Source organism: Lissotriton vulgaris, chromosome 10, assembly GCF_964263255.1.
Source record: "Lissotriton vulgaris chromosome 10, aLisVul1.2, whole genome shotgun sequence".
Classification (NCBI taxonomy): Eukaryota; Metazoa; Chordata; class Amphibia; order Caudata; family Salamandridae; genus Lissotriton; species Lissotriton vulgaris.
In genome coordinates this window covers 1,107,498,857-1,107,520,946 of record NC_141698.1, presented here as the reverse complement: position 1 = coordinate 1,107,520,946, position 22,090 = coordinate 1,107,498,857, and the positions used below count along the sequence as shown (strand labels likewise).

The following is a 22,090-nucleotide window of genomic DNA, read 5'->3' as shown; positions in this document are numbered from 1 at the left end:
CACATGTTCAAGGCAGTAAAATTATGATGTGTACAAGACCAAGCTAGCTGAGTGTAAATGATGTACTGTGAAAGTACCCCAGTGCAACATGACACCTATTTGCTCGTTCTTCAGTGGATTTTCTAGCACAAAGTTAAGTGCAGAATATTGGCCTGCAAAAATATCAAGTCAGGATGGGGTCTGCAGCTGTATTGTCAATGCAAGTACATTGGTAAGTCTAGATTTAGGATCATATTTACTAAGATCTCACGCAGCACAGCACGTCACCTCTCTGTGCTGCACTGCGTGATAGGGCAAGGGCAGGAAGGCACTGTACTTAACACTATTTGGTGCATTTTTTTCATTTCCCAGTGCTGGTGCACACACAATGTGCTGCCTGGCACCAATGCAGCCACCCCTGCACCATGGTGTGAGGGTGCCAGCGTTGTAAGCAGGATTGCATTTGTACAGAAATGGACACCTTCCTGCACGAAAACGATCCCCGAGGTATTTTCCTCTTTCTATGTGTGCTGCTAAATGAGGCACAGATAGAAAGAGGAAGTAACAAGGAGAAATAGAGATATTTCTCCTTGATAGGCCTCATGTGGGAAGGTGAAGCATTCTGACGCATTCCCAGGTCTACCAGTAATGATAAATATGGGAATACTTCAGAATCAATGAGTGGATGCGAGGGACCCTCCACCCATGGAGTGCCTTCCCATGGTAGAGTAACATAATGCAGTGATTTGCACTGTTTTCTCTGGATTTATCAAGCCACTCGGGCCAAAGCAAGGTGGGCTTGCGTGACTTGATAAATCAGAGGTTGTGCATCACCCTTGGGCCCCGGTGCATGGCGAAAGGGCGACGAAAAACCTGCTTGAATAAGCCCCTTAATATTTTTAACTCTACACCGATGTGCCTTGATTACATATATGTTGTCAAGATACATAGATGTGAAGTCAAGAATAGTAAATGTAAATACACACTTATATATACCTACATTGAAGACACCATGCTATCCAATATTCTGTACTTGGTAATGTTGCAGGTCAATCATTTGCCACTCATTATTGTGCTAGAAGTCTCAGGTGTTTACTTGTTTTCCCATTAGATAATCCTTGGTGTTCAGCTCAGGCCTAAGGAGGATGATGTAGACTTTAGGGATGAAGATACAGCCTAGCAGTCCAGAGCTGGAAGTAAGGATGGCGAAGATCTCCACGGCCACCATGTACCTGCCCTTGGTGCTCAGGTACGCTGGGATGAAGGAGACCCAGACGCTGCTGAACACCAGCATGCTGAAGGTGACAAACTGGGACTCATTGAATGTAGACGGTAACTTTCTAGCTATGGAGGTAACAACAAAGCTCAGAAGAGCCAAGAATTCCACATAACCAACCACAGCAAAGAATGCAGCAACAGAACCTTCGTTACAATGTAGGATCATCTTCCCAGTTTCTGATTTGGTGTCAGTGTCTGGAAATGGAGCAGAGAGAAGGAGCCACACAGTGCAGATCACCACCTCCCCCATTGAGCAGCCAAGCATTACAAAGATGGACAATCGAGGGCCCACCCACTTTCTGAGTTTACTGCCCGGCTTTGTGGCATTGAAGGCAATGATAACTGTGAGAGTTTTTGCTAAAACTGTAGAAACAGCAATAGTGAAAATGATCCCAAAGATAGTTTGACGGAAAAGACAGGACAGCTTGGAAGGGTGTCCAATAAACAAAAAAGAGCAGAGGAAGCACAGCATTAGGGCGAGGAGGAGGATGTAGCTGAGATTCCGATTATTGGCTCTAACCAGAGGTGTGTTGCTGTATTTAATGAAGCTTCCCAGCACTACAGTAGTGATGATGAAGAACAAACTTGTGATGGAGGTTAGGGCAACTCCCAGCAGATCCTCATAGGACAGGAACTCTACCACCCGTTGAATGCAGGAATCTCTCTTCTGATTGGACCACTGGTCTTGAGGGCATGATACGCAGTTTGGCATATCTACATGAAAAGAACATTGGTCAGTATTACAGAAGATGCCTTCAAGTAGGGAAAATGATATAGATGAATGGAATATGATACAGTGATGTTATTATGACCTGTCCTATGGCTAGCTATGCACCTGTAGGTGGGTGTACTGTCTGTGCGACATACACTACACATTATCAAAAACACATTGACCAAGCATCTCCATAGAAGCTGCCAGGAGGACAGTCTGATGAACAACTGACAGCTTGAGGTGGTGACTCTCCAACTCTTGAGCGTGTTAGACAATCCTTCTCAAACCTTGGAATAGTACCAGAATTACTGGCTGGTGGCTCCTCCGCTAAGGCTAACAAAAAAATAAAATGATCATAACTGAAATTATTCTCATTTTATTTTTTGTATGTTCAGGCTAGAGCGGGGCGAGGCTTGGCTCCCCTGACATCAGGTAGGAGGAGTGGTTGTATACACTGTAAAGTGTGCATCAATGTTTGACCGGGCCAGCCAAACATTCATGCTCGCTTTGCATGTTTGCTATGCAGGCTGCATTACGGCCTGCATGTAGAACATGGCCAGGACCCCATTCTCTAGTTGAGCACCGAACCACGGTTTTCAGACCAATAACAATGCTGCATTACAGCGTTATGATTGGCTCAGGGGATTCTGGGTATTTACCAATCACAACAATGCATTGCAGTGTTGTCGTTGGCTGTGAGGAGGCTGGGTGCTTTCCCGTCCCCAGAATAGACTCATTTGATGTGGGAGAGACGTGGGCAAAATCAAGTAAGTGTTTTTTTATTTTTTATTCAAAACCCCCGCCAACTGTGCCACCCCTGTATTTTACTGACCCCCACTGTCTGTAAAATGTGTGTACACTCTTCCTGACTACATAAAAGTATGCATGAGTGTGTAATGGTCTGTAATAGGGGCATGCACGCAGGTGACAGGAAGTGTCTCCTTTTCACAGAGCCATGTCCTCAAGTAATAAAATAGTACCCAGATTTTAATGATTATGATGGAATTTTACAACTGTCTTCAGAGAAGGGATCGTGTAGCTGCACCTGTAACATCAGTCTGGCCCCTGGTGCTGCTGGTTTGGAAATGCTGCCCCTACTGCTTGGATAAAGTCTCCATATTGTATTTTCACTGGTACTGCTGGTTTGGAAATGCTACCCCTACTGCTACATTATGTGACTATCCCAGTTCTTCAATCTTATCTCCTGACCTTATGTGCGCCTCATAAACATCAAGGCCCCTCCACTGCAGTAGATCTTGAAATGACTCCTCTCCTCATTCTTGAACCCCAGTACCTCAATGCACAGATCTCTTTTGCTTGAAATAACATTTACACTATAAACATTCAGCCCCTTATATAGGTAAATATCTTACTATAAACCACAAAAGTCTAATATGTTTGGACACTGTGGAAATGAGCACAGGCAAACTTTGGATTTTTGCAAATGTGTTACTTCTTCTCAAACACTAGTGAACGTTATAAACCTTAGCAACAGTGTCATTTCATTAGGCCTCTATCAAAATGTAGTAGGCCCAACAAACAAAGATGAGCACACATTGCATCTCATTTTCACAAACTCTCCTAACCTACAGATCGAATCTCCAATGCCTAAGATCTGGACAGACCATTTCTCTATCAATTTTCATCTCCATGTGGGAGAATCCCTAGACCTCAGAACCGTAGCACCTAGAAAAGTCGAACCATGGAGAAAGGTGTCTCCAGTACTTTACTTCATATTTTACTGCTTCCCTCCCTATTACTCACAGATATATTAATCTTCCTCTTAAGTATTTTGAGGAAGCAGGCATTAGAAATCATCACTCCCAAAAAATGACCCACCTCAAAACTTATATTGCCATGTCTCCCTAGCTCTCAGAGTCTCTGAAGGCAGAAAAAGCAGTCTGTAGAAAGTTGGAACACAAGTCGCAAACCAATCAAACTTGTGCAGACAAGTCACTAAGCAGCCGTAGACATTTACCAAAGAAACATCAAAATAACTAGGAAGTCCCATAAAGTGGACAGAATTATCAACACCGGAAACGTGACAAAAGAATTATATATATATGATTGTAAATTAATTTACCAAACATTTGACATGTGCTCAATCTATCCCAGCATCTCAGTCTCTTTCTGATGACCTTGTCAATCGTTTTGAAGAACAAATTCCAAAACTTTATGCCTCTCTGTCAAATGGTCCCACATAGGCACGGAGGACTTCACCTGCTTCTTCATCGTGTAATCATCCCACTCTTCTGGAATATTTTGATGTAGTTTCCCCTTAACAAAACTTGGTCCAGATTAAAATATCAAATCGTGCTCCTGGAGACCTTAGCCCCAGGACTCCTTCCTACTATTATGGATCTGTTTAATCACTCCCTGAATATGAAAAACATTCACACAAAATGGAAAGATGAGACCTATTGTAAAGAAACCCGCAGCAAATCCTTCAGACCTTGCAAATTACAGACCAGTATCATTTTTTCCTTTTCGCTGAAAAATGATGAAGTCTGTTGTTAACAAACAGATGATGTGTTTCTTGCAAACCCACTCTCTGCTAGACCCTTCTCAATCTGGTTGTCGGGCTTCCCAAAGTACAGAAACTACACTGGTGGATGTTCTGGACACCATTAGATCCTTCCTTGATGAAGCCAAGCTTGTACTTCTAGATCTATCAGCAGCATTCTATAACATCTCACATTTTGTTCCAGTGCCAAGGACTGGTTGAGGTTGGTGTTGGAGGAAAAGCCCGAGTTTGGCCTTCGACAGGGGAGTACCTCAGGGCTCATCTTTGAGCCCAACCATTTTCAGTATCTGTGTTGCACCCCTGGCCTTAAGTGATACAATCTTGCGGGTTCAAAGTAATTTCATTTACGGACAGCACACAGCTTATAATAACCTCCTGAATCTACTAAAATCAGTTTCAGGGAATGTATGAAGAAATTAGCCCTCTGGATGTCCTCCAATTGCCTTCAATTATACAGAGGAAAGACTGAAATTCTGTTCTTTTGATCTGAAGACTGGTGGCCACTGGAACTGGGGCCAGGCCCTGATCTAAAAAAGTTAGCTAGAATTCTGGGCATACTGATTGATGATATCATCTCTACAAAAGAACAAGTACATTCTATCTTTGGGACCTGCTTTGGAATTATGTGACTGTTCACAAGAGCTTTTCAATGGCTACCTCTTCAGTCTAGGGAATACACTGCTGAGGCACTTATTGTATGTCGTCTAGACTATGGAAATGCCTTTCTAGTTGAGGCAAATTAAGCTCTCTTAACCAGACTTCATGTCGTACAAAACACATCTGCCTGCATGATCTGCAATTTGACTTCCCATTCCCCTTTGGAGTACACACTGACACATTGACATTTTTGTATTGGCTCCTGATTAAAAAAGTGCACCCTTTTTAAACTCCTTGGTCTCATACATAAGTCCCTTTTTGGAAACAGTCTACTCTAGGTACGGAAGAAGTTACAGTTTTATATACCCATGCGCAACCTCAGATCCAGTGGGCAACTCTTGCTTCAACCCAGCCATATCTGTACTGTCACATATGGGGCAGATCTTTTTCATATTTGGCCCCATCACTGGAACTAGTTACCTTTGTCCATACGAGCCTTCCCGGACTTTGCTAATTTAAAAGAATTCCTCAAAACTTGGCTCTTCTAATTCCTTTTGGTATTGATGTCATGTTTGAGAGTGCATAGGCGCTGAGAGACCCACTTAGGAGGGATTTTTCACACTTTATGAATGCAAATAATATATTCTACTTTTTGTTTCTGCAACACTTCTTGAAAATGGGACTCTGTAGGGGGAATTTCTTCAGTGTTATAGACTTGTGGTAATTTAGTTCTGGTGGGCTGCATTGGCCTCTAGATTCAGGAGCCCCACAACTCTCAAGGAGTCTTGCAAGGTCCTCTTCTCCAAATGATCCTGTGTAAAACTGTTTGCTATGCTTTTATTAGGAGCTCCTGCCATTACTATGATTCATGTGCCCTCAAGGTGAAACAGTACCTTCATACTGCTGAATGTGCCAAGGCATGGCAGGGGCAACAATGTGCTCATCAATTTAAACAGATGCTTATCGGTCTCACCAAAGTAGACATGACTGGCTGAAGCATAGAAAGGGAGGTGACAAAGAGGAAGGGAAGAGTCACAGGCATGGTCATCTGCCAGGTGATACCCAGTAGTAGAGTCAAAAATATCTCCTAACAGCATTTGCTCCTTCCAAATCGGATCGGGAACGTGTCTTTCCAACTGAGGGCCAAATTACAATGCGGTTAGGTACATATGCTCCCATTGAAGTTAATGGGAGTCAAACCAAATAGTATCTGGAAGCATCCGGATGCATCGTACTCGGTCAGTTGGCCTCTCCCGATCTGAGTTGGTTGGAAATCATTTCCGAACTAATTTTGTCGGGCAGCTTTCCAAAACACATCAGAATCTGGCCCATAGTGTAGGCTCAGACCTGTCCCTTAGTCACAAAGGTGGGATGCTCTGTTTTGACTGGTATGCTAAAAAGTCTCCCTTCAAAAGTGAGTGTTTAAGGCATTTTATGAAATTATTGTGAAAATTAATGTATAATTTTGTTTAGTAGCTTCATCCAAGTCTCATGTGAAAACTTAAATAGGCTAGGAGCGCAGGAGTCAACATACACAATGTAATACTATTAAGAGATAAATGACTTAAGGTCCATGCAAACAATATTAAAAAAGGGATAAACATGTGTTGACAAACTAGTATTAGATGTCAAGTAAGAAAACTAAAAAACTCAAACAAGTAAATATCTAAAAGCAAATTAATAATGCAATTGTTGTTGTATGACTTTATTCGATATAAAATATCATAAAAGTATGAACAACCCAATTTCATCATTTTAGGACAATACCAATTTTTGAAGTTAAACAATAGCATATTGCCATACAATCAATACAAAAGAGACAATCATCTTTAAAAAACTTACAAAAACAAAAATATATATATATATATATATATATATATATATATATATATATATATATATATATATATATATATATATATATATATATATATATATATATATATATATATATATATATATATATATATATATATATATATATATATATATATATTTCATAAAACCAGTAAAACAATAGACCAATTTATACACAGTAAAAGCCACAATGCAATTTGGATACAAATATACCTTAGTAACTTTAATGAACAATGAAAAAAATATTCAAATAAGAAAGGTTGTCATAAAATTTGCTGCTGTTTGCTCCATCCTGCCGGTCAAACACACTTGCCACCCCCTCCTCCTCTGGGAGATTCAAAGCTCCTCCTTTCTCCTAGGAGCACCAATCATCAGCAGATTTTGGCTGAGTGGGATGAGAGACAAGGTAGGCCAGAGCAACATGAAGAGATCAAGCAGAAAGGTACTTTTAAGAAAGGTAGCACAGTTTGTGGTGCTTGTGTGCAGAAATGTAAACATTTGCAAGTGTATTTGTGTGGACCCGGGTGTGTGTGCAAATGTATGTATGCATGAGTGCCCCTGTGCTTGTCTGTGTATGCTTCACTGGCCTCTCAGCCACCTCTAAGTTCGAATTACAGGCTGCCTGAAAAATTACTGTATGAAGGTAACTGCAGTTACTCCATGTACAGCAAGTTCATGTTTTGAGGCTAACACTGCAACCCACATGTTTTGCTCCATTTCGCAGGTGAGATGAATCACAGCTGTGTCACGTGGCCCATAGGGACATTGTCATTTTCCACTAAGTTAGCATGAGCTCTTCGCAGCCGACTGCTGCTTTTGCACACATTACTACACTTCTTTTTTTGTGCAATATTTCAATAACTACTTTCACATGGGAACTCATTGCTGTGTTCACTCTCTGCAGGTTCCTGGGATTTTGACTGACCATTAGGTGCAAGGACGAACAGCAATGCCCCTTGTTATTTTGTTCTGGCCTGACCTTAGCCCTTAGACAAAACATACTGATGCAGCTGTTGATTGGACAGCGTACTGTTTTTTTTAGTAGGCTAAAGGAATAGGTGAGACACACTTGGAGAGGGACCATTCCACGGAGAAGAGAGAGACAGCACCTATGATTTAGATTTACCATCTATAGGCTGAGATCTTTTTATTATATAATAATACTTCTTCTTAGCAAGGGGAGGGAGGTTAGGCAGTATAGTCTTTTCTCCATTGTCTTTTAATGATGACATCTGCCTTCATGATGTTTGGACTTGCTGCTATGCTGACTATATTTGTACTATGCATTTTCCTGCTTGTTGTGACACGTACACTGCATGTTAGAGCATGTTGGTTAAAATAAATATTTTAAACAGTTTCACGTCTTTGGCAAATCTTATTGTGGACAAGTACAAGAGAGTGGGCGAAAAGGTGTATCTTGTTACAGCGATTCCAGAGAGATCTGGGAGTGTTGTGATCTGGGGTGTCTAATCATGTGTTTCTCTTGGAGTGAGTAGGGGAGCAAGTGAGACACTATAGCTAGTTGGTCCTGGATCCGTGGGTACTAAGTGGTGGGAAGAATCAGTCCATATACACCAAGGTCCCATATTCCTGCACAGAGTTCTGTGTTTGTGCAGAATCCCTGAAACAGCTGTTGAATGTCATTGCCAGTGGTATTAGATTTGAGCACATCCAGTAGCAACTACTGATCCAAAGCGCTGTCTTGGATGACACCTGGGCTCTCATTATGAGTTGTATGGTAATTGGTTGTATGGTATGGTTGTGTGCTCACGACGAGCTGAGCTCGTCATGACCACACCCGTTTCTTTAGAACGTTTGCACAGCAGGGGAATTAGCCCAGCGTGCGAGCGTTCTATAGGCCATGACAAGCTCAGCTCGTCATGAGCACACCAGCACGGTGGCTCATGATGAGCTGAGCTCGTCATGAGATTCGAAGGTGTTAAAGCTGTGGTGTTTAGCATACCTCTTTTGTCTGGCTAGAGTGTTAGTGTGTTTGTAATAGTGGCCCAGTATTTACCTTGGCTGAGCCTCTCTGTGTGTCCAGGGGCCATTTAGTAATAGGCCTTCTTGAGTTCATTGTTTTCCAGGCCTCCTGCTTTTTGTGACTGTGAGTTACCATGTGGTTGGTGGCCATTTGTTCTGGTAGTTAGTGTGCTTTTGCTATAGGTCCACACATCTTTCCTTTTTTACTCTTGGCTTACTGGTTCTTGTTGTGGTAGAGGGGCCCTGTGGCTGTTGGCCATTTTGAAAAGGCAACCAGTGTGCTTTTGCCATAGTCCTACATTGTCTGTCTTCCCTTTCTTGTTGTTTTGGTGTGGCCTAGCCATGTGGTTGGTGGCAATTTTGTGAAGGCAGCACGTGTGCTTTTACCATAGGCCTACATTGTCTGTCTTCCCTTTCTTGTTGTTGTGGTGTGGCCTTGCCATGTGGCTGGCAGGCATATTGTGAAGGCAACCAGTATGCCACTGCTTTAAGCCTGCAAGCTTTCTTTGTGGCGGCCATGCCTTGTTGTTGTTTTGCATGCATTTTTTTCTTCTTTTATCCTGCAAAAAATGCAGCACAGTTCACTGCATTTTCTAATAAATTTGCAATATCATTGATTTGAATTGATTCACTATGTAGCATTGTCTGCCAATGGGCTTTCCAACCAACAGACCCAGAACTCATGGGTGCATGAAGCAACTGTTTATGTGGTATCAGTTGAATTTAAACATCATTTAGGGCATGAATGGCAATAAATGGAAATGCAAAATGTTTTTTTTTTGTATTTCACTTCGTTTCATGTGTGGTTGTTGTGTGACTTGCAAACCTTTTTTATCCCTGTGCATTTCCGTGTCGGCATTGTCGCATTAAACTGTGTTGTTTAGAATGCCTCCTTTGTAAGGCCAGTATGTGAGTGTGTTTGTAATAGTGGGCCAGCATTTTCCTTAGCTGAGCCTCCCCATGTCCATATAGGCCTGCTTGAGTTCATTGTTTTCCAGGCCTCCTGCTTGTTGTGACTGTGAGTGACCATGTGACTGGGGGCCATTTTGTGGTGGTAGTTAGTGTGCCTTTGAAATAGGCCTGCATGTCTTTCCTTTGTTCCTCTTGGCTTACTCCTTCCATCCATTGTCAGCTGCAGCTCCCTGAATGCTTCATCCCACGTGAAGTACAATACCAAACCAGTTCCATTACATTTGTATTTTTGTTGTTGTTCTTCTTCTTTCCTATCCTTCCTGAGTGTACAGTACACCATGAAACCCCTTGTTGTCAAAGTCTCACAAATAGCTTCACTGTATTGTCATGTTCTTTTAATAACCAAGGTAGTACATTTAATAATATTAATAACACTAACAAGTGTGACAACACACTAAGTTATATATTATATTTGTTTGTTTGTACTAGTAGTAATTGAACCACAACACTGAATGCCACATTTCACTGAAGTTCTTCTTTGCTTTCAGGTGCACAAAAGAGGAGACAACAACATCACCCATTGTACTGCCAGACAGAAGTTCTGCTGCGCATGACGTCAAGTGACGTGTGATCCCAGAAATCTCTTCAGCTTGTGCCATTGTGTGCTGCTGATTTCTTGGAGATGGCACCAAAGAAAGGTACCAGGTCCAGTACCAAGAAAGTCGACAGTGAGAAGAAGGCCCTGCCACTTACCAAGACCTGTATGTCGCCCAATACCTTTTTTGGGAAACTGAAAATTGTACCTGCAGCAGTGGCGACCTAGGCCGAAGCCCATGTCTGTCGCAGAGGCAGCTAGTCTAATCATGAGTCTAAAGCATAACGAGCAGTGATGTTGAAATTGACTTATCGCAAAGTAGTACCAAATCAATGCAGGGAACTCAGATAATTGGGCAACAACAGCTGCAACCCCCGCCCCCAATAGTAGTTGTTCCTCCGGAAGTAGGGGCAGTTCAAGAGATCGAGCTTCCTGCATAGAAACAAGAAGAGAAGCCACTCTTTCAGAGATCTATTGTCTTTCAGATCCCCAGCAATAAAAAGGAGGATTAGTCCATCAACGTCTTCTGCAAGCCCCCCTTTTGATGATCTAGTCGTCACTTGGAAGTCACCTCAGTCTGAGAGTGAGACACGCCACAATACAAGGCCAGGGAAAACTAAGGTTCCAGAAAGGCTTAGAGTTATGGATATAGATGTAAAAGAGGAGGTTATGATGAGCCAGTCATCGTGGCCATAAACCCCCTACCCCAGTGGAGACCGACATTTTCCCATCCCAAATTGCTGTGAGGGATGTGGCACGGATACCACCAACACAGATAATATCACCATACCCATCTCAACCTTATATATTTTACCAGAAGCGACCTGCATCCACCACAACCACCTTAATAGAAGTAGGTACTGCAGGGTGTCAAATCTCATGCCCACCTACCAGTTCATTCGACATTGCAAGTGGCACCAGCAGCACCAGTAAATTGACCTCCCAGTTTAGGACTTTTTGGTTAGCAAGAAGTTGGTGAACATTGCTATCTATATGTTCCTTTGTGGAGAAGGTGTTAGTTGGGGTAAGCTTGGTACAGGCTATGGTACCAGAGTCCAAACAGTGCACCTGAGAAAACACCACTCGATCCAGTGGAGGTGCACCTTAGCAACCAAAAACCAGCACCCACTGTGGAAGGTGAACAAGAGGGAGACATTTTCTCTGATACACATAGCAGCCTTGTCCCCAGCAGTGCAGTGGTACCACCCACATCCTGACCAGCAACATCGCAATTGCACAAGCGTCAGGCTGGGACACCAAGAGGTCCAAGGCAAGAGAGTACAGCAATGAAAAAAACGTGCATTGAGCCTAACATCTAGCGTCAAGAAGTCACCTGCATCAGTGGCAGAAGAAACAAAATAAATCCAGGCTACCATTATCAGCATGTTTAGGTCGGAGGGGCAGTGCGAAGGCAGTCACCCAATGGCACGTTTGTACATCGCGAAGCTGGCTAAAATGTTAGCGCTGGACCTCCTCCCTTTTCTTTCGTGGAAGGGGTGGGTTTTCTTTAATTTGCGCCAGCCATCGGCCCGAAATGGAAGATTTCCAACTGGTCCTATTTCGCCAGAGTTTCTGTTCCAGCACTACATCATGACGCGCTTGAATTGCCGGGACAGGCTTTGCAGCAGAGTGCTGTTCACATTATCCACTTGACAACAGAAATGTGGACCAGCCGCCAAGCAACTGATCACATGTGCATCACTGCAGACTGGAAATGTATTTTAAGGGTTTGAAGGAAAGATATCTGTAGCAGAAGTTGTTGAAACAGCTGAGATTTATAATGCTGCTCGGAAATATTGCAACTGTAGCCATGTTCACCATGGAGAAATCTCATACTGCTGCAAAGAATTTGGAATACTTTGACAGCAAGGCCTTTGAATGACTGCAGACAAGAGGTCTTAACATTGGTTTTGTTGCCACAGACAAAGGCAGTAATATAGTTAAGGCCATGGCAGATGGTAGCTATTTCAGGGTCCCGTCTTTGGCACACTGAATTAACATCATTGTCCACGACTTTCTGAAAAATGAAGAAAAAGTTAGCAACTTACAGACCACCTGCAGAAAATCTGTACACATTTCAGCCCTTCTTTTAAAGCCCGGAAGCAGCTAAGGATCATTCAACGCGATAACAGAATGACAGTTTAAGCACTCATCCAGGAGGTGCAAAAACATTGGAACTCAACTTATTACATGCCTCAACGTCTGTTTGAGCAGTACAGACCAATCAGTGAATATATCATGCAAAGGGGGTTTCTACTGTGAAATTCATGATCATTGAGATGGACCAATGGGGCCAAGTTATATGCCTGACAGAGATGCTACTTCCTTTCGAGTTCTTCACTCGAGAAGTCAGCAAGGAGGACTACACTGTGGGCCAAGCTATCCCATTGTTGCACATGCTAAAGGAATAGCTGAAGGGAGTGTCTGCAATGTACGCAGGTGTGGAGGAAAAAGAAGAAGCATATGAGTTGGTGGAGAGCTTAAACCTTGGCTTATCTGAAAATACAAGGGTGCAAAGAGGCATTGCGTCATCCAAGCAATACATTTGTGCCACAATTCTGGATCCATGGTACAAACCCTTACTACACACCTTCATTCTTTTTTCAGCCAGGGATGTTGCCAAATACAAAACTTGGATAGGTGTGGAAGCCAGTCACTTTGAAAAAGGACAGCCGGGAATGAGAGGCCCACTACTCTAGGCAACAACAAGGCAGCCGGCTTCAAGTTCAGCTTCAGAGCCTGAGGGCAAAACCACCAACAACACCATGAACAGCACCAACAACAACAACAGGAACAGGAGCATCAGCCCCAAAATTGGCACAGGAATGGTTTCTACAGCAAGGGCTTATGTCCAGTGCTGTGGCGAAGGCAAAAGAGGTCAAGCAAAGCAGAGCACCCATGAGCATTGAGCAGATGGTCCAGGCCTATCTGGATGACCCAACAGAGGTCTGCTTTGATCAAATACCATTACTGTATTTGTATGGGAAAAGGCGCCAATGGCCAGTATCATCAGGCTGGCGATAAACTATCTGGCTTGCCATGTCACAATTGTCTCTTCTGAGTGTGTTTTCAGTGTTGCTAGTGCCGTTCTGGCAGTGAGAAGGACCAGTCTCTTTCCCCAAAATGTGGAGACGTTAACCATGATCAAAATGAATCAGCACTTTATAGCACCCGATTACACCATACCTGAAGTAGAACAGTAGGAAGATGATGACAGCGACCCAGGTCATGGAAGTAATGTGTTAGATGACCTACTTCTGGATGAACCACCAGAGTTTGAGGACGAGCTCTACTTCCCTGACAACTAGGCTTTTGAGTTACTTTCTTTCTTGCTTTGATGTCTCAAACAAAGCACCCCAAAAAAATATAGCTAAGGAATATTATTTACTTTTATTATTTGTGTGTGTCATTGTTTTTCTGGTTCATATCACAACACATCCATCACCACCATGTTACTCATGTATTGCCGTATTGGAGTTGCAACTGTGTGCAGTCAGTGAAGAAGTAAGTACACTCCTCCCAGTCCTGCTCATGACTCACCCTAAATCCATTTCCCTCAATTCAGACATTGGATGGATACTAGTACAACAAATGTGAAATGTGTATCTGCCTCGTTAGGTCCCTCCAAAGAACTTGACTTTATCTATCCTCCTTTCCGAGCCTAACGGAAAGCACTGGAAGAACAGGTAAATGATGGTATACATTGCACGCTGACTCTGAGTGATTGGTGTTTGTGTTGTTGTGCATGATGTCTACTAGTATTTTATCTACACACAAAAACAACGACACATGACAATGTTTCCCTTCTTGTTCTTCAATAACAAAATTGTACTGCTGCAGGCCGATCCATTGCATTATTGATTTTGGACTCACTTGGGACATTACAGAGTTGGACACCATGATAACCATACCGACTATCAGTCAGTCAGTAGGATCAGAGATGATTAATGGGATAAAAAATGTGGGCGTTTGCCTGCAGTGGCCAAAAATGTAAATAACAACAACACTAGACCTAAATGTCTGTGTAGTGGTGGAGGTGAGTGTGGTGGTATGACTGACAGCAGTGCATTGACTATGTTACTTAATTTGGAAAATGCTATGTTGTTGTGTGTGTGTGTGTATGTGTGCTCAGTGCTGTCTGGCTCAAAATCTACGCTAAGTGGAAGTTGGGTGGACGGGCCTTCTCCTGTTGTTAGGGGTAACTGCTGGAAACAGAGTAGACATGATTTAGCCATGCCACCTCTGAAAGATTTCTTGTTACACTCCTCCATAATTTATGCAGTATAACTTTACTTTTCTCCTTGATTTTTCAATATCCTTTCTATTTTTCCATCTACACTTACAGGTCAGACTTTTCCCTATGCTATACTGGGAAAAATGACTCATACTTACCTTACCTAACTGCATCTGCCAGGCAGGCAACCAAGATTGATAGGCAGACAGTCCAAGGAAGGACAAAGAGGAATGCCGAAATGCAACGACCAGTTTGACCGTAAATATAGTATCATTTTATTTGATTCATTTTTTTCTGTTCAATCATTATGACTGTGTGTGTTATTGATGTTTGTTTTATGTTTGCATGTATTTGACTTCAAAAGATATTTTTCAATTTTCTTTGCTAGCTTTAAAAGGAATTCCATTACATCAGAATATAAATTGAATGTAACTCTCTTGGGGCAGACAGCCAAGCAATTACATAATAATATTACTTAATAATATACTGCTGCCCTGTACTACTAGTCTAGTACTACTCATCAATTCAAGTCATCATCATCATCATGCATGCATTTCCTTTTTCTCCCTTAACAGATTCATGATGGTCGGCTGCCAAGATTGTGTGTTGTCCAAGTGTAGTGTTTGTCTTTGTCAAACCTTTCCCTCAAACCCCCTTCCCAACTATTCAACAAACCCTAACCCTCTCCCCACAGGCTCTGTGATTTACATTGCAGTGTGACTAAATTACACCAATATTGATTAACCCTGGGCGTAGTATGCGTAGTGGGGCTACGCAAAGCTACGCAAAGTGGGCGAGAAACTATGCCCACCTTCGCACATCGCGTAGCTCCACTTCGCGCAGCATGCCCCCTCCCCTACATACCTAATTTAAGTATATGCGCAAATAAAAATAAATAAAAGGCACTTACCTTATCCGCTGCGCCCCAGGCTCCCTCTGCTCGTTCACGCCGCCGTCTTGATAACCAGTGTGCATTTCTCGCGAGAAATGCGCATGCCCGGGCGGCCGCGCATGCGCATTGGTTATCAAGACAGCGGCGTGAACGAGCAGAGGGGGCGCCCCGGGACGCAGCGGATAAGGTAAGTGCCTTTTATTTATTTTTATTTGCGCATATACTTAAATTAGCTTTGTTCGGGAGGGCGGGAGGGAGGCGGGTGGCAGGCAACTTCGCTACGCCACGGAGTGGGCGTAGTGTTGCCTGCTACGCCTACTTTGCAAAGGGCGAAGTAGGCAACACTACGCCCACTTTGTGGGTGTAGCAAAGTCCTTCGCCCAGGGTTAATATTGATCACACACTTGCTGAGGTGGATGTGGTGAAAGCAACACTAACTCAAGGCAGGGCAAATATCTTCTTTTGCTCAAAGTATATATACTTCACGTTAGCCCACACTGGCAATATTAGAGTGATTACAAATACACAGTATTCAATATTTTTCCTAGAGGAACATAAATAATCCATCATAATAATATAATTCATTGCCAGGATTGACTCATCATCAATCATCCTCCTCGTTCCAGAACTAAAGGTTACCAAGGCACTTGTCCTCTTCATCCTCATAGCTATAGTCGACTTCAGTTTGTAACTTGTACTAGGATAGCCCTCCAGGGATTCTGGTTTATTTTACTTTAGCATTGCTTATCATCATAGTTTCTTGTTTGGCAGTCTTCTTGAGTACTGTACGTCTACTATTCATTTCAGAGTCTCCCTCAGATGACTGACTGTCTCATTTTCTTTTTTTGCAATGTCTATTGCTACTACTACGACCACAATGGGACCTTGGGAACCCAAACCATCACCATGCAGCCATTGCTTTGCATAAGTATAAATAAACATCAACCACAGGTAAGAGAAGAAGTTTAGGGGAGGGATAATTAATAATATGGAACTTAAGTCATTAATTCACATACCCATTCCATTCCGAGTCCATAGGGGTTTTAGTTGCAGACTGCATAGACTAGGAGGAGAGACTGACTGTACTAGTAGGACAAGTCGCAAGTGAGGGTACTGCATCTATCTGTTGGTGTGTTACACTATCGGCAGATTATTTAAAAAACTGGCTGCGGCCCTGCTTCAGCAAAGGACACCATTTGAAGTACAAGGGTAACCCCCTAACAAAACATTTAAATCATATGTAAACTATAAACAATGTATTCCCCTAACACAGAAACTAATGAATAAGAAAAAACACCTGAATTACCCCTCTCCCTAACCCAACCAATGTCCTTAAGTGTCCAATGTCCATAAACCCCAACTGCTCCTCAACGCCCAATTCCCACCCAACAAAAAAAAGATTAAAAAAGGGGCAAGGTGACAGAGTTCTAGTGGTGGACTCACCGGATCTTGTTACTCTTCAGAGCCTTTATCCACTCCTCTAGGTGCGCCATCTGGAGGAGCATGCAGTGCTTAAATGCCTTACAGTTGCATGCACAAGAGTGGGCAGCAGTGTTCAAAGAAGTGGGGCGGGCAGCTGCCAGACCAAGGTGCTGTACTACTGGAGGCACTGGGGGGGGGGGGGCTGGGAAGGGCCTGAGGCATTGGAGAAAGCTGCAGCTGCAGCCACTTCCTCCTCCTCCTCCTCCGCCAGAACCACCAGCTGCTGATATTTAGTACGGATGGCCTCCAGCTTCCGTTGCTGGGCCATGGCTGCTAACTCCTTCCTGTTTAGTTGTTTCAATTGGGAAGGAGTAGCTATAGCAAGAAAGAAAAAATATAATTGTAACCAACAGTCTTAGCAAAACAGTAACACAAAATGTATTATATACATAAAATTATAGTGGCACAGTAGCAGTAGCAAGTACAGTTCATAACATTTGTGGTATCCTCCTATTTCCTCAGTCTCTAACATTTGTGGGATTTTTAGGCATTACTAGGCACTATGGAGTAGACAAGTCTTCTTCTTCTCTCTCTTGTTTAACTAAATTAACCTTTGTAGACATGCCAGCTACATCAGCTTGCACCCTAAGCATGCTTGTGTCGCAGACTCACGTTATTTTTATGTACTACTGTCTGTAGGTCGGGCAGCTGTAGTCTACAACTACAGAATTTTCTTTTTTTTCTATTATAGACATACTCTCTTACATCAATGGCAACTGCTCAAATTCACTTTCACCCTGACTACTGCAACAAGGCAGGTGATATCTGATCTCAATGATTATATAGGGACGACGTGAGGTACAATTGATTGATTGTGTAACCATGCAGCCGATGGGGCCCCCATGGTACTGCTGACACGGTTGAAAAAGACATAGGTAGGGAGTGCGCCTCGGAGTCGGAGGGAGGCGATTGATAATGGATGTATATGGGTACAAACATAGACACTATAAATGCTGTACTTGCAAACTACTGTGAGTCAAGGGAATATTCAGAAATACAACCTTGAACCAAAAACCTTGAAAAAAACAGTACTTGTTTCTTTTCCCAGCAATTCTTCCATTTATCTTTGCATTGCTCTTCCAGCATTATATTTTTAGGTCGAGCATTCGAGACCTATAGTATATACTTTAGTATATATTTATATGTGTATGTGCGTTGTGGGGTCTTGAGATCATCCCTAGGATTTGTCTGCTTTTGCTTTGAGACTTTTTTCTGTTCAGCTGCCTCTATTTAACTGTCTTGATAGAAAACAATCAGTAGAGGTAAATAAAATACCAGAATTGCTTTCTGAGTGTTCAACGGCCTCAATTCAACTGACCTCTGTTGACCAACAGAGGTCAGTAAACTACCAGAATCACTTTAGCATCCTCTAAATTCCAGTCCATAGAAATTGTCTTCCACGAGCACCCATAGACAATATTTTTTTTCTTCAAATTTTGTATTTTCAGTGATATAACGACCGAAGGCCCTGATTTTATATTAAAAACACAGCTTTGGGCTATACCATTTCCAGCTGAAAGGCACTATTTCTCTCTATGTTTTCCAATACTTAGCATGTCATGCAGTTTGGTGCTTACTTTCCCTCCATGTTAAATAACAGTCGATGTTTCAGCACCTAGGCTAATGTGCTGCGTAGCTAAATACATATAAGGTCCCAAAGGTGATACTGATTGCATTGCAAAGGCTTGTTTTTCCTCTAATCTTATTGTATTCTTCAACCTTGGCTTTGCTACTCTGGCACTTTTTTCTTTATTTTACATTCTCTTCATACAGTGACAGTCTCCACTTATGCTATGATTGAATCATATCAAGGCATCCATCCATTCAAAGTAAAAATTGCTATCATTCTTCTTAATCTCCAGTCCCAACCAACCTTTCACTAACAACATGCTTATGTCATTTTTTTTTTAAACCACCACCCATGCGTCCTTCCATGCTTGTCTTTGCTTTTGACCCATCAAGCCCCCCTGGAGGCTTCCTAAGACCCATACAGTTCCACACACCCAGGCAGGCTCCTTTCTTTCACCTTTCACCCATCCTTTAACCACCCATGCATCGGATTCCTATCACCCACCTATGCATTCCACGCATCCTTCTTTGCCAGTCATATATATAATATTACATGTCGCCCATCCTTCCATCTTCCATCCTTCTTTCCCTTTCTTGTTTAACCCATCCATCAAGGTCCTCTGACTCTTAGCCTTCTTCATAAAATGCGGAGTGGGAGTCAGATAGAAGAGGCCATTAGTTACTCAACTCCCGAAGCTAATGCTATTGCTATTGCTAAGTAAAGGGTGTCTTTTTCAACCATTTTTCACGACAACTCAACAGTAGAGTGTGCACCCTTGCAGCGAGTTTGTATTGTCAATAAGTAAGGAATATAACTTACCACCACCCACCAGTGCTGCTGGCTCACAAACCTCTGTAGCTGCCACATCTTCTCCCTCCTGGCTGGTGTCGCCTGCCCCGCCGCTGGCCATGGTGGTCGATACGCCTAGAAAAAACATGACACTTTTTTAGATGCCATATACGCCTCCCCCTATTTATTTTTTTCTGTACCAAGATTGAAAATACAATACATACATACACCACACACATCACTAGTAAAAATCGAGTACTAGAGTAGAGTAGATAGCAGTGGTATTTCCTCTCCTATTAAAAATAGTAAATATCTGGGTAGGCATTTTGTTGGTCGAAATTTTCGAAAAGCCTCTCAGGAAGAGGACAGCCCAAAGGACTGGACTCAGTTGCTAGAGCTATTGGTGAATCTGAGATTTAAAACCTTTTAAAAAGAAAAAGAGTGGCTAACGAGGCAAGCAACAGACAGACTAATAGTAGTACAGAGCAGAGGCAGTTAGGCTGATGTAAAAAAAAAACTGACACTAGAATTATAATAACTAAGTAGTAAGGTAATGCAGGAATAAGAAGAATGTAGAAACAGATAGATCCATGACAATTTGGTAAAAAATAGAATTAGAAAACAGAAGTAATAGTTAAATAAATAATAAGGAGCAGAAAAAGTTGGGGAAACATAAATATTAATATTAACAACAGGAAGACTTACTGGGGCCAGTAGCAGACCCCTCTGTAGAGGAGCGATCCTGGTCCTGGGAGGCATCTCCAGCCCCACCCTCTGACCCCGTTGTCTTCTTTTTCCCCTGACTGCTGAGCATGTAAGACATAATAAAGAGACAAAACATTATTGGTGTGAAACAAATATTAAATATTTTAAAAAACGCTCTAAGAATATTTTTGGACAGGAAATGACAACTGCCATAAAAATGTACCTATCTAATCTAATCGACTAGTACAATTGCAATCAAGGACTGCCTAAGTATTTTATTTATTGATCCAGTGTTCCATTCCGATTCCAGAATCCAAAACTAAGTACCATCTAGCCCGCCTATTCCAAAGACATTGGAATGAATTTCCCAAAATTATATGTGCTTCTATTAACTTCCGATCTTATTTGCAATCATCAATGAATCAACCCCTTTTGATGGGCCAATTGTTCACTAAGTCTCCATTTCCATTTATTTTAGTCCTCAGAAATGCATAGATGGACGCATGCGTATTGCATACACCAATTTGTTTGTTGGTTGCTGCTGATGTCCTGTTGAGTTGCTATAATATTCACTCACTAACAAACTACAAAAGGTTCTACTAAGGACTGGAGTCAGCAGCATGTGACAAAGGATGCGCCATGCACACTGCAAAAAAATTACCAACTAATACTAAGTAACTAACTATATTATCTACCTACCTACCACCACTATCTTAGTTACAGGACAAAGGAAAGGAGTCTCTTTAACATTACCTAAGTTAAGTTATCTAACCTCTCTTATATAAAATCAGCCAAAGCGAGTGCAAAGTTAAAAATAGTAGTGCTGAGCACCTGTCTAGTAGAATAACAATCACATAATATAAGAATTTTAAAAGTAACTTACCTGCATGTAAGCAGCAGCAGCATTCTTGCTATTTGGAAAAAAATAATATGTGCAATAACACAGAACAGAATACACAATAGTAATATAAATATAATTATCTACTCACCAAGACCCATGACCTCAACACCTAGCAGGTCCAGCAGATCCTGCTCCCGGTCCAGGATGTCGGACCTCTGGTGAGTCAGGTGATTGTGGGTGTGCTGGACCTCAGAGCCGTGAAAATGATTCAGTCCATTTAACTGTTGCTAAATAATAATGTTGCGATCAATGGGGAAACACACTAGTGACACTCGGTCACTTGCAGGTCAAGTCCAGTGGAAGCCACTAGGGTATAAGATCAGGGGGCAGGACCAGCTTCAAACAGTCAGACAGTTGTGACATATAACAGATCCCGTGCCCAGTCTCCATTTTAGTTTCAAGTTTTATCTTGACATCATTTTCTATTGAAGACTTTTTACATATTTTGTGCTTACATGTTAATGTACTGAGAAATTATTATGCACGCTGTTTATTTCTTAGTATGCATTATCATCTTATTTGTACACTCTGTCCAAGGCTAAGCGCAGAGAACACAATGTCCTTGTATTAGATTGTCCTGTTGGAGGCAGCTTTACGGCTCCAGACTAACCATTACATCCATGCTCCGGCCTTTACACTATGAGATTAGAACAGTGCTTTTATTACATACATGGCCTCTACATCATGTTTGGCGAAGGAATACTTTTGCTGTGATTTTCCTGGAACGATATGCACTGTGACTGAGTTGCAGTCCTTTTGACTTTGACATCTGTCCTGCAAAGGCTGATAGCCTGTTCTGCACAGGCCGGCTTCCTACTACATCAAACTCTGGTATGGGGGGGTAGGCTATCCCAATGGATCTGGGATAGGGTACTCCCACTAAACACTGGATAGTGTAGGTAGGTATAAGTAGGAGTGTAATCATAGTCATGTCATAATGGCTGAACTTTTTATATTTTTAACCACATGTGTAATGCTGGTTAACAATGCTTTGATTCTTCTGCCTAATAATAATCACCTGGATACTCTATCAGGTGATAACCAGCACTTTAGAAATCCTGATTGACTGATTGAATAATT

The 22,090-nt window shown here is 42.2% G+C and overlaps 1 protein-coding gene across 1 annotated transcript in view; it reads right to left on the bottom strand.

Annotated features, from left to right (window-relative positions):
- Positions 1–1,063: 1,063 nt before the first annotated feature.
- Positions 1,064–22,090, bottom strand: part of LOC147689399 (vomeronasal type-2 receptor 26-like) — a 204,468-nt gene continuing 183,441 nt past the window's right edge. Inside the window, exon 4 of the mRNA XM_086940081.1 lies at positions 1,064–1,971. Within this exon, the coding sequence (XP_086796207.1) occupies positions 1,064–1,971 (908 nt within the window). The remainder of the gene's footprint in view (positions 1,972–22,090) is intronic.